The sequence below is a fragment of the Chlorocebus sabaeus genome, chromosome 22 (genome assembly GCF_047675955.1).
Source record: "Chlorocebus sabaeus isolate Y175 chromosome 22, mChlSab1.0.hap1, whole genome shotgun sequence".
Classification (NCBI taxonomy): domain Eukaryota; kingdom Metazoa; phylum Chordata; class Mammalia; order Primates; family Cercopithecidae; genus Chlorocebus; species Chlorocebus sabaeus.
This window is the reverse complement of record NC_132925.1, coordinates 82,560,490-82,574,016: the sequence shown is the minus strand read 5'-3', so window position 1 is coordinate 82,574,016 and position 13,527 is coordinate 82,560,490. Positions and strand designations below refer to the sequence as shown.

General features: G+C 38.2%; 1 protein-coding gene across 1 annotated transcript in view; it reads right to left on the bottom strand.

Annotated features, from left to right (window-relative positions):
- Nucleotides 1–3,934: 3,934 nt before the first annotated feature.
- Nucleotides 3,935–13,527, bottom strand: part of HESX1 (HESX homeobox 1) — a 28,537-nt gene continuing 18,944 nt past the window's right edge. Inside the window, exons 3-6 of the mRNA XM_007984698.3 lie at nucleotides 5,744–6,010; nucleotides 4,732–4,931; nucleotides 4,363–4,464; nucleotides 3,935–4,267 (exon numbers count right to left, since the gene is read on the bottom strand). Coding sequence (XP_007982889.3) covers nucleotides 4,169–4,267; nucleotides 4,363–4,464; nucleotides 4,732–4,931; nucleotides 5,744–5,954 — 612 coding nt within the window. The 5' untranslated portion in view covers nucleotides 5,955–6,010 and the 3' untranslated portion in view covers nucleotides 3,935–4,168. The remainder of the gene's footprint in view (nucleotides 4,268–4,362; nucleotides 4,465–4,731; nucleotides 4,932–5,743; nucleotides 6,011–13,527) is intronic.

The window sequence follows — 13,527 nt, the reverse complement described above, 5'->3', positions numbered from 1 at the left end:
GGCAGAACTTGGTCTGAATTCTGGCTGAGCTGCTTCAGCTGTGTGGCCATGATCAAGACATTTAGTCTGTGTCCTTCAATCAGCTCATCTGTAAAACGGGATAATAATCATCATAATAAAGGCCCGGCATGGTGGCTCATGCCTGTAATCCCAGCACTTTGGGAGGCCAAGGCAGGCAAATCTCTTAAGGTCAGGAGTTTGAGACCAGCTTGGCCAACATGGAGAAACCCCGTCTCTACTAAAACTACAAAAATTAGCTGGGTATGGTAGTGCATGCCTGTAGTCCCAGGTACTTGGGAGGCTGAGGCAGGAGAATTGCTTGAACCCAGGGGGCAGAGGTTGCAGTGAGCCGAGATCACACCACTGCACCCCAGCCAGGGCAACAGAGTGAGACTCCATCTCAAAAAAAAGAGAAAAAAACCATAATAAAAATATCTGATGCTAGGTTTTCTTATTTGTAAAGTGGATTGCCTATATTCACTTTGCAGAGTGACTATGAAAATTAAATAGGAATATTCATGTGAAGAACCATATTGCATAGTTCATGGTGGACAGTTAGTCCATTTGGGCTTCTATAACAAAAATGCCACAGACTGGGAAGCTTATACACAACAGAAATTTATTTCTCACAATTCTGGAGGCTGTGAAGTCCAAGATTAAAGCATGGGCAGAAGAAGTGAGTTTAATGGGGTGTGGAGTGTTGAGAGCCACCAGGAGCTGCCTTGTGCCGTGGACCGATGTTCCAACAAGAGTCAGGACAGTCAAAATGACCATGAAAGGTAGCCAAAGACTAACTTTGGAGGGGGTTTTATTCCTATGGGGCTCAGTGAAATGGAGATAGCAAGTCACCCTTTGTCAGACTGTGAGTTGAGTTCCATATTGAGAAAATGGAGCAGTTCCCAGATCTCTGCTGGGAGGAACAAGGCCCAGGTTGATGCTGTGTGCTGGGTTCAGTAATGGGAGATTTATGCCATTCGTGTGATGTGTGATAAGATGCAGGGGGTGAAAGCGGCTATTAACACTGATTAACTCAAAAGTTGACCACCAGCACACACAGCCATTGTTTCCAGCAGCACTCTTTAGTGATGGGCTTTGTCTGGCTGGCTTCACAAAAGACAAATGCCATTACAGGAGACCAAATAACCTGATTTAGGCAGTTGTCAGATAATAGAGACGCTCCAGGTATTAGCCTGACTGCATTAGTTTGATTTGTTACTACTGTTCACCTTGTCTTGAGCATTAATGGAGACAAAGGCCTAGAATTACCAGGAAAGAGAGATAAGCTGTGGATTAGAGCCTACGTGTTTTGAGGGAAAGATAATTCTATCTTGGGTTTTCCTTTCCGTTTTAATTTTGCTTGATTTTTCCTGAGTCCAATTTTCCCCCGAATATCATTATATTCTCTCCAAATTTCTAGCAATTATAATTCCAAAAATGTTACTGATTCATTATTTCTTTTAACAAGATCAGCCTTTATCTTTGGGTTTTTAAAAAAGATTTTAGGGGAAATACAGTAGCAATCTTTTATATTATCCTGTTTCTTGAGTATTCTTATACATTATAAACTTGCTTCACAAAAGTTATAATAGAGCTTATATTGTTATTAGTATCAAAAAATATAAAAAAGGTTTATTACATTTATAGTTATTTATTTAATATTATAAATTCTTGTTTAATTTTTCTGACTTATAAATGCTTCAGTTATAAATATATCATTTCTATTATAAGTGATTTCAGTTATACATATGTAGCTTCAGTTATAGATATATAAATTCAGTTATAAACACAATTTATTTCAATTATAAATAAAATTGAATTTTAGGGCCACATAAATCAGTTATGTAAAATTGTCATTGGAAAATACTGAGATAATGATGGTCTAGGGTTATTATGTTTCTCTCCTCACCAGACTTTTTAGAGGCATGACCAGTTTTTATAATTAAAAAAAAAAACTTAAGTGCATTATTAGTTGTTGATTGATATCTGTGATGGTGTTTCATTTTTTTCTAGATTCTATCATTTTACACAGAATCTTTACATTCCTCAGGGATTTGGGAATTAGGTTTAATTGTAGAAATTCTAGATAAACTATGATTATTCTTTGAAAAATCTCAATTTATGAAAAGCACTACTTCAAAAATACTTTAATATTAATATTAATAATGTGGAATAGTTTCTTATTGTGTACAAGACTTGAAATCTTATCCTAAACCAAGCAGACATTCAGGAGACAGAGCTATAATTCTGACATGGCAGGATGTCAGAGAGATGCAAAACAGAATGTCAAGTGTGATCACATTTTAAAAAATAACGACAAAAACAAACAAATATGTGTGTGTGTATATATATAAAGATGTTTTTATGATACACAAAAAGATCTATAAAGGTGTTTAATGATGGTTATCTCTGAAGGATGAGATTCAAGGGGGATTTTACTCTATTTCTATACTGCTTAAATTGTTTGCAGAATATAGAATGACAATAAATTTGGAATTAAAATAAAAGCTTACCCATCATGTGATGCATTCTCCTCCAACCCACTCCCCCAGAGCCTACTTCGTGTCTTTCAATTTAACATAATTTCATAAAAGCCTAATGGAGAATGAAGAAAACTCTTTGTGAATAAATTTTAACTAATATATTTCATAAATAGTGCTTCCAATTTTTATATGAATGGAAGCAGCTTTTTATATTGGAAAAAATGGTCCAGTCTTTCTTAGAAAACAGGTAATGCCTCTGTTCTTCCTAACTACCCTGTTGCCCTTCTTTTCCTCCTCCCTATCTATCTCAGCAACAATGGAATAGAATAAGCACACTTATTGCTGACCAATTGTTGGGACACATAGCTGTCTACCCCAAATGTGCTCTCAGTAAATAATTTTAAAAAGCTCTAAAATCTGAGTTGTGCTGCTTTTCCTTAGAAATAATATGCAAACTCCCTTTAGTCTTTCATATATAAAAATATATAATGATTATAGATTCAATAATTCAATGAGAACCTTCTACCCTGATCATCACTGGGACATCAGAAAGGACAGAGGACAGAAAGAAAAGAGAAGCGAGGGAGAACTCTAATTCAAATGGACAAAGCTGAAATTTGGCTTCCAGTGGACAAAGTCAGAGTCTTAAGCTGACATTTCAAAAAAAAAAAAAAAACAAAAACAAAAAACCCACCCACTTAAGTCTTCCATTAACTAGAAAACAAATGCCCAGATTTCCAGTGGAGAGGGCCCCCTTCTTGTTCTATTTCCATCTTTAATTGGCAGGTAAAATGGGAAAATGGGAAATGAAAACACATAGTTTTTGTTACTTAGAAAGCACCTTGATTACTTCCAGTGACTATGTCAGAGCACTTACAAAAGGTGGGTCAGTTATCCTACCTTCTCAGTCAATTTAATATTATAGTTGATTAGAAATCATTAAACTGAAAATAGATATAAGCTAGATGATCACTATCACTAATGAATGAAAGTAAAATACAAAATTAAACTAGAAAACTATTTAAAATTTTGCATTTATTTGCTGCTTACTTCTTTTGTGCAATTCAATACCAATGGTATAAATATGCTAGCTGATACTTGTATCTTTGTACTTTGGCATAATGACTTTACTTGGAAAAAAACCTTGAAACTAACATGCTGTAAGAATTTGTTTTGATAGATGGTAAGAAATTCTCACTGCTTTATGCTATAAATCAAGAGAAGTTGAAGATTCATGAGTAAATCATAATCTATAATATAGTGAAGCATAATTATGTTTCAAAATGTGCATGGAGGAAACTAATGGAAACAACTCACGCTTTTGTTCTTCAGATTATTTTACTTGAAATACTTTATAATTAGAATCCAGCTTGTGGAGTCACTTAGTCATGAGTCTATTGATTTTAACAAACTAATTTATTAGATTAATTTGACTCACTTAAAAAATAACAATCTTTTCTGAAAATGTTTATTAAAATATATAGAAAAGGTCTTTACTATAACTAAAAGTGCCCAAATATAATATGTACCATGCTATAATAGTAATTACATACAATATATTTTCAGAAAAAAATGACAATGTTCAGATTAAATGCAGGAAAGAAAACATCACATTTTAACATTTAATATTTCCACTGATTCTTCATGCTCTGCAATTAGAAGATAATTTCACTTGTTTAGTTTTCTATCTATTCCAGGAGATTTGTGTTGAAATTTTTTTTCACCATTAGAAACTGTGATTCTCTATGGGACCTTTTCAGTTTTGCACGCCGATTTTGAAACCAAATCTAAAGTTAAGGAAAAATAAAATAGGTCTCAGAAACATTATTTTATTATTCTTAACATTTCAACACCATGAATAACAACTAAATTTGAAAATTACCTGGATTCTGTCTTCCTCTAGATTCAATTTTCGAGCTAAGTCTTCTCTAATATCAATGCCAGGATAGCAGTTTACTCTAAAGACATTTTCTAACACTTCAATCTAAGAATAAGAAAAAAAAAAATGTTGATATTCAGTATGTCACCAAAAATGAGCTTTAATTTCTAGAGTAAAATGACTACATTTAAATCTTGGCAATTACTCTGGATGCCTTTTTAAAAATGATTACCTGGAAATTGTTAAAATATGATAGTCTATTGTTTCATTAATAAAGCTTCTAAACTGAGATACCAAAGTGAATGGGCTTTTGCTCAACTTGGTGTCAATTAAAGCCTTTGATTATCATTATTGGGTGAAAAAACTTCTCACCTGGTTTTGAGTAAAAGCAGTTCTTGGTCTTCGGCCTCTATACCAACTCAACTCTCTTTTCAAAGACAGTCTTTCTGAGGCTGAAAAGTAATTTTCATATTTCGAAGCTCTTTCTTCTGGCATTGGGTGATCCACCATGCTGGGGAATGAAATCCCACTGGGAGGATTTGAGACATGTAGACATAAGTTACCATCTTTCCCTAAAAACAGAAAAATAAGCCCTATCTTAGATGGTCAATCTTATGTTCCACAAAGTTCTACAGAGGTAGTTTCAGGAACTCATCTTTCTTTTCCTAGTGGAATTCTGGGATTCACAAGAGAATTGCCCCCCATTAACCAAAAACCAATCAAAAATGAAGATCCTGTCTTGGTAATACTGCCTCTTTGGTCTCTGAATGTCATGTATTTTTCAGTGAAAAGAGATTTCAGATATCTGATGTGTCAAACAGGGAGAGATCTTCTGAAGTAAAGGCAGGTTCTTGGTATTTCCTGTGAGTGAACTTATCCACTTCGCTCAATCCAAAGCTGATATTCTTTTCATTTCCCCTAGGACTCAGCTGGAGGCATTGAAGTCCTAGACTCTGGCTGGGCGTGGTGCGTCATGCCTGTAATCCCAACACTTTGGGAGGCCGAGGCAGGCGGATCACCTGAGGTCGGGAGTTCGAGACTAGCCTGACCAACAGGGTGAAACCCCCCCCTCTCTACTAAAAATACAAAAATTAGCAGGGCATGGTGGTGCATGCCTGTAATCCCAGCTACTCGGGAGGCTGAGGCAGGAGAATCGTTTGAATCCGGGAGGTGGAGGCTGCAGTGAGCCAAGATCATGCCATTGCACTCCAGCCTTGACAACAAGACTAACACTCCATCTCAGAAAAAAAAATTAATAAATAAAATAATAATAATAAATAAAATAAAAGTCCTAAAGTCTAGCTCTAGGTAGTATGAAATAAAGGGCAAATTAAACACTGTAAATGAAGTAACAAAGAATTGAAACAATTAAGCTGTGGCATACCTGAGAAGCTGCAGGTGTCTGCCCAGGGCCTGTGGGGTTTCCTTAATGGAACACAGTCTTTCTTCTGGTCCAGTCCTAAGATTTTCTCAATTGAAAAGGAGCAAGTTGAGGGTTTGCTTTCCCCGAGCTGAGAGCCTTCCTGAAGGCTGGGAGACATCTTCTCGTGGTCTGCACAGAGCAATAGCTCTGGCCTCTGCTGGCTCTGCCCCATGTGTATAGGGCTGGGATCTTCCTGCAGTTCACCTTATAGCTCCGCTGACAAGGGGGCTGGATTTAGAACGTCACTAATTAAAATCCTGTCTTAGAAAGTTTTAGCATGTCAATGAACACTTGCCCAGCCAGCAGCTTAAGGAGTTAATTGTTTATTTGTTTGCAAGTAATTAGCAACTAATGGCTACACCGGGGGGCCACCTACAGGGACAAAAAGTGTTATCTCTCCTAAGCAGAACACAGACTTAACTTTCTCGAAAGAAGTGATGCACAAATGTGGCACTCCTCTTTTATTTGAAATCATTAATGTATAAAATCATGCTTTTTATTCTGAAGTTTATACTTTCATGGGCTCCACTTACCTAAACATACAGGCAAGATACGAGAGCAGTCGAGTAATAAATAATCTAATTTAAGTGAATTTTCTTCCAAGGAAATTGGAAAAAATAATAATCTCTTAATGCTATTACAGTAATTCTGATGAAAATGCCTGTTTTTCATATGCATATGTAATAGGGAATGTTGTCAATGAAAACACAATAGTATTTGGAGTGCAGCATAGTGGAAAAGGTTGGCAATGTTATTAACACGGAGTGTAATTGTCTTCCAAGTGCCTGGATTAATTCATAGGAACAGTTGCACCAATTATTTTAAATAATTAATGGGCTAATTCCTTTCCTTCCTCTTTTCTTTTAAATGAGAGAGATACAAGTTTATATGAAGGTTCATATGTAATCACCTCCAAGCAACTTAGAAGCATGACTACTTAAAGTGAATACTTTCTCTATCACAGTTATTTTAAAGAAAAGAACATAGTTTGCTTTCTTTTTTTTTTTTTTTTTTTTTTTTTTTTTTTGAGACGGAGTCTTGCTCTGTCGCCCAGGCTGGAGTGCAGTGGCCGGATCTCAGCTCACTGCAAGCTCCGCCTCCCGGGTTTACGCCATTCTCCTGCCTCAGCCTCCCGAGTAGCTGGGACTACAGGCGCCCGCCATCTCGCCCGGCTAGTTTTTTTGTATTTTTTAGTAGAGACGGGGTTTCACCGTGTTAGCCAGGATGGTCTCGATCTCCTGACCTCGTGATCCGCCCGTCTCGGCCTCCCAAAGTGCTGGGATTACAGGCTTGAGCCACCGCGCCCGGCCAGAACATAGTTTGCTTTCTAAAGAAAAATTTATCTCTGTTGATCTTTTGAGGGATGGGCAGAGGATGGAGTCTTTCAAGATGATAAGGCTTGTGAAAATAACCAAGAACAGAATGTTTTAATTTCGTAATCCTAAGAAAACTTGAAATTAAAAGAAAAGTATAACTGCTGATTGGGAAGATTTTGAACTGGCTGTTCCCCCCACAAAGGTATGCTTGTAGTTCTTGTACTCTGCTCCTCCTCTTCTTCCAGTACCTTCCTGAAGATACATTCAAGTGCCTAACTTTATTCATTATTTAAACAACTGCTGGTCTTTCCTTCAGGGAAGGGGAAAAACAGTCTCCACTCATAGAGGAAATAGCCTCTATAGGATGGAGCTCATCTTCATCAGCTTTTATCCTATTATGATCTCACAAATATTGAGCTAAATTCCTCCTGATGAAAGCTCTCGGGTAAATAATGGATCTCACATGCAAAACATCAACAGGCACATGGATTTATAAATATACGTGTAAAACCATTCTGTGGATGAATAAACTGGTGAACATTTACACCTCATGGAGATTTTGTATATAGTGCTGAGATGTAGATTGTGCAAAGGTGGGGGGTATCTTAATCTGGGATGACTAGGAGGAAGTGAAAGAATACAGGACCTTCTCAGTTTTCTTTCTCTCCTTTGAGACATTCATTATTTCCTTCCCCAATTGGTTGAGCACCTACTCAGAATCAGAAAAAAACAAAATACTACCTTGCCTTCATAGAGCTCACAGTGGTGCAGGGTGGGGGACAGGAAACAAATAATAATTATAAGTAAATTATCTAGTATGTTAGCCAGGGTAAGAATGGGAAAAGGAAACAGGTGAGCCAGGTAAGATGAATTAGTGTAGGCGGAGGGATAGATGTCAGTGTAGGTGTCACTGAGCCCCTGAGCCCCGCAGTTGAGTGCCTCAGAGGCACAAGGCAGAAGGATGCCACAGCGCATGCCAGAGCAACTCCAGTTTTCAACTTCTTCTTTATTAACAAAGATGTTCCAATATTTTTATTCAGCTTACATTGATTTTCTTTGGATTTACATAATATCATTTTATATAGGGATGAGTAGATGAAAATAAAAAGCAGGAAAAATTATCTAAAAATGTGAGGGAAGCATTTTCTCATATACTCACTCAACAGATTTTTGTTTGTTGGTTGGTTGGTTGGTTTGAGACAGAATCTCACTGTTGCCCAGGCTGGAGTGCAGTGCCACCATCTCAGCTCACTGCAACCTCCACCTCCTGGGTTCAAGCAATTCTCCTGCCTTAGCCTCCCGAGTAGCTGGGATTACACATGTGCACCACCACGCGTGGCTAATTTTTCTATTTTTAGTAGAGACAGGGGTTTCACCATGTTGGCCAGGCTGGTCTCAAACTCCTGACCTCAAGTGATCCACCTGCCTTGGCCTCCTAAAGTGGTGGGATTACAGACTTTTACAGGGCACTTAATGTGTGCCAGACATTATTATAGGTGTTAGAGATCAGTGATGAACAAAACATGCTAATTTCATGGCATGATAAATACACTGAAAGGAGTGAACAAGGTGATGCGGATGCAACATAATGGCAGAGGGTGACTTAAAGTACAGTGGTCGGTAGTCGATGGTGGAGGAGGGCCTGAGGAAGTGACATTTTCACTGAAGGTGAGCTAGCATGCCAAGAGCCTGAGAAAAAGCACTGCGCTGAGAGAGAATGGCAAGTACAAAGGTCTTGCAGTTGAAAATCACTTGGAATGTTTGAGGAGGAAGAAGGCAGTAGCTGGAGTGAAGTTAGTGATACCAGGTGCATTTGGAGTGCCAGGCCAGGTTGGATAGTGGATGGCCTTTATAAAGGACATGGTAAGGAGGGTACAAAGAGAAGCCAGGGTAGGGTTTTAAGCTGGGACCAAAATGATAGAATTTATGTTTTTAAACCTTACTCTGGCTGCTCTGTGGAAAGAGATTAGAGAGAAGTGGGTGCAACCAGGGAGATCAGTTGGGAGTTACTTATTCAACACATATTTACTAAGCATATACTACCTGCTAGGCATTGTTCTAGGTGTGAGGGATACAGTGGTGAAAACAAAGACAATTGTTTAGCGGCAAAAGATGATCCTTTGAAAAAAGTGTGAGAAGAGAAGGTAGATTTGGAGAGAAGTGCAATTCTTTAGAAGGTTACGGGAGATTGAATAATCGAATACTTGGTCCCAAGTCTTCAATCCCCATAAAATCTTATACAACCATCCCCTTGCTGTGGTTTCATGGTGAATACAGTATACTTCCCACCTCCTGATTTTGGGCTTGTTTGTGTGACTGACCAATGGGAAGTGACGAGAGCAGAAGCTCAGTGTGCCCATTTGGGTTTTTGTTGTTTTTGGTATTTTTAAGACAGTCTCACTCTGTCACCCAGGCTGGAGTGCAGTGGCGCAATCTCTGCTCACTGCAACCTCTGCCTCCCAGGTTCGAGCGATTCTCCTGCCTCAGCCTCCCATGTGGCTGGGACTACAGGAGCATGCCATCACACCTGGCTAATTTTTGTATTTTAGCGAACAGTGATCAGCAACCAAATGGTAAACATGGGGTCACCTCCAAGGGCAAATAACTTTAGCATCAAAAACCAAGATATTAATCCTCAGACTAGCAGTAGGTGAGAGAGCTGAAGACTCCTCTTGGTTCCTAGAAAAGGCAAACTAAACGCTCTCTGGAGGAAAGCATTCCTAATTTAGGTCCACAAGATTTCCACAGATTAAGAGCAAGCAAACATAAACTCATAATCAAAGATCATCAAGCACGTAAGACCAGCCACCTCATGAGGGAAAGCCAGCAGAAATGAGATTTATAGCTTGTTCCAGAGACTGCTAGTTGTCCACCAATATCCATTCTATCCTTCCTCAGTAGTAATATAATTTTTTTTTTTTTTTTGAGTTTTAGTCTGTCGCCCAGGCTGGAGTGCAGTGACATGATCTTGGCTCACTGCAACCTGCACCTCCTGGGTTCAAGCAATTCTCTTGCCTTAACCTCCTGAGTAACTGGGATTACAGGTGCGTGCCACCATGCCCAGCTAATTTTTTGTATTTTTAGTAGAGATGTGGTTTCACCATGTTGGCCAGGCTGGTCTTGAACTCCTGACCTCAAGTGATCCAACCCACCTCAGCCTCCCAAAGTGCTAGGATTACAGGCATGAGCCACTATACCAGGCCACAATATAGTTTTTAGGTAAAGGTTGATAATGACATTTCCCAGACTGTCTTGCATATAGGTGTGGTCATGTGACTTCTTACCTCTGAGATGTGAGCGGAAGCAACATGTCTAACTTTCAGGCCCAGCTATTAAAAGTTAGGGGTGACCCCTCTGTGTTCCCATTTTCTCTTTTCTACTGTCTGGACTGTGGACAAGACAATGGGAGCTGATGAAATGTTGAGAATAGCAGTGTAATGAGAGAGAGGACTTGAAGCCCTGTGGATTGTGGATTGGACTTTCCCTATCAGTACTGGACTACCTGCTTGGACAAAGAATAAATGTCTGTCTTGTTATTTGGGGTCTGTAAGTTATAGCAGTCAAGTCTATACTGTAACTAATATAGATCTAGAAGAAATTCAGATATGGGAGTTAACAACAACAGAATATGAAATATCTAACAAGTGAAAGTTTAAAGAACTAAAAGTTAGAATCATCAATAGGGACAAGCAAAAAGAAATGATCAGAAATGACTGGGAAGATTTTAAAAAGAACTAAATGGAATTCATAAAATTAAAAATGTATATAATTATTAAAATACACTCTGGATAAGTTAAAGAGCATTTTGGGTCGTCATGAGAGCACCCTTCCCCACACCCTGGCCCATACTCACTGTTATAAACATTTTAAATTATTGCCAATATGACACATAAAATAATTTGTTTCACATTTCTTCAAGTAAGGTTGGGCATTAATTTCTTTACAGGTCTATTGGTCAATGTGTATTTCTTCTTTTGTGAAATAATAGTGTATTCCCTCAGCCCATTTTTCTATTAAGGTGATTTTTCTGCTTGTTTCTTCACTTTCTTCAGAAGGTGGGGGTGATGGTAGGGACTAAATGGGAAGAAAAATGAGGAAACTTTTTGGGGTGAGGGTAAGGTTCTATATTTTGACAGGATTTGGATTACACAGCTGTATGCATTTGTCAATACTCATTGATTGGTACTCTAAAATTTGTTCACTGCAAAGTTTTATCTATAAAAGCATAAACAAGTACTTAACTAGTCAATGTTATGTATGCTAAAGAGTTTAAGGGGGAAGTATATTGATGGCTACAACTTGATTGATTGATTGATTGAGATGGAGTCTCGCTCTGTTTCCCAGGCTGGAGTGCAGTGGTGCGATCTCAGCTCACTGCAGCCCAGACTTGTTTTACGCATTTTAAAGTAAGTTGTAGGCCAGACACGGTGGCTCACGCCTGTAATCTCAGCACTTCGGGAGGCTGAGGCGGGCAGATCACTTGAGGTCAGGAGTTCGAGACCAGCCTGGCCAACACAGTGAAGCCCAGTCTCTACTAAAACTACAAAAATCAGCTGGGCATGGTAGCACACGCCTGTAATCCTAGCTACTTGGGAGGCTGAGGCATGAGAATAGCTTAAACTGGGGAGGCGAGGTTGCAGTGAGCTGAGATCATGCCACTGCAGTCCAGCCTGGGTGACAGAGTGAGACTATATCTAAAAAAAAAAAAAAAGAAAAAAATGCATAAAACATAAAATGGATGGATGGATAAATATGCTTTCATGATCACTCTTATTCAACATTATTGTGTAATTCTGGATGATGAGAACTTCTAAACCAATTGAGTTTTCTGGGATGATGAAAATGTTCTTCATCTGAGCTATCCAATATGGTAGCTACTAGCTACATGTGGCTAATGAGCACTTGAAATGTTGCTAGTGCAACTGAGGAACTGAATTTCAAATGTAATTAAGTTTAATTTAATTTAAACTTGGACAGACACACATGGCTAGTGGCTCCAAACCGAAGAGCACAGACAGAGAACATTTCCATAACTACAAGAAGTCTTACCAGATAGTGCTGGTCTAGAAGTATAGAACAATATTGAAAATAGTGATGATAGGCTGGGCACGGTGGCTCACGCCTGTAATCCCAGCACTGTGGGACGCGGAGGCGGGGTCGATCACCTGATGTCAGAAGTTCGAGATCAGCCTGGCCAACATGGTGAAACCCTGTCTCTACTAAAAATGCAAAAAATTAGCTGGGTATGGTGGGGCTTGTACTCCCATCTGCTCGGGAGGTTGAGGCAGTAGAATCGCTTGAACCTGAGAGGTGGAGGTTGCAGTGAGCTGAGATCGCACTATTGCACTCCAGCCCGGGCAACAAGAGTGAAGCTCCATCTCAAAAAAGAAAAAAAAAAAAGAAAAAAGAAAAGGAAGGGAAAGAGAAGAAAATAGTGATGATAAAAACAAAAAACAAACACCTTTGTTTTGTTCTGACATGAGAAAAGTATTTCACCATTAAAATAGTATCTTCTGCTGGGTTTCTAATAAATGCTGTTTATTTAACACAATGTTATAATGAATACAAATGCAAAATATCTACCGAGCTTTATTGCTTCTCCAGCATTTTAGCATATTTGTGTTTAATCTTCTCACAAATCTTTATCATTTGGTAGCTGTTAAAACAGAAATTGAGAGTAACATTGTAATACCAGAAGTCACTAACTAGGAAGTGGCAGAGCCTTGACTTGTATTTTCTGCTCTAAATCCTGTTTTATTGACTTCACCAATTAATGGCCACCGTAACATCTTCACCAATGATCTGATAGTATAAATATCAAAGTGTACTAATCAATTAAGAAAAAAACTGTGAAAACTTTGCATATGATACTCAGTATCTTTCAACACTTACTTTGATATGAGAAAGAAAAGTCTGACATATTGACATTAGAAGAGGTTTTAGGAATAAAATTGGACAGTCTATATTTCAAATATCTATACATACAAGATGAAGTAAAAACTGAGAGGTTTATGTTTTTTCTTGTTTTAGGAACATGAAAGTCCATTCATGTTTTGATAAATATTTATTTTTAAATTGTGTATTTCAGTTAATATCCAAATCATTAACATCAGGAAAAATGTACTAGGTCTGAGGTGTTTTGGCAAAGATTTCTGTAAACCAGCCATACAAGTATTATGCTGTGAGCGTAATAAGAAATGGAATAAGCAAAGCTCCAGTGAACCTTGCCCCTTCCTTACTTTTGCATAGGAATTGCACTGATTTCACAATTTCAGTATTTTTAATGTTAAAATGTGTTTTCTAAAATATAAGTTTATTTTTTACTGCAATGCCTTCAGTGTTTCCTAGAACAATGCCCAAGTAGACATTCAATAAAATTTGTTGAATAAGTGAATTGAATGGATGGATGGACAGATGGGACGAGCAAGA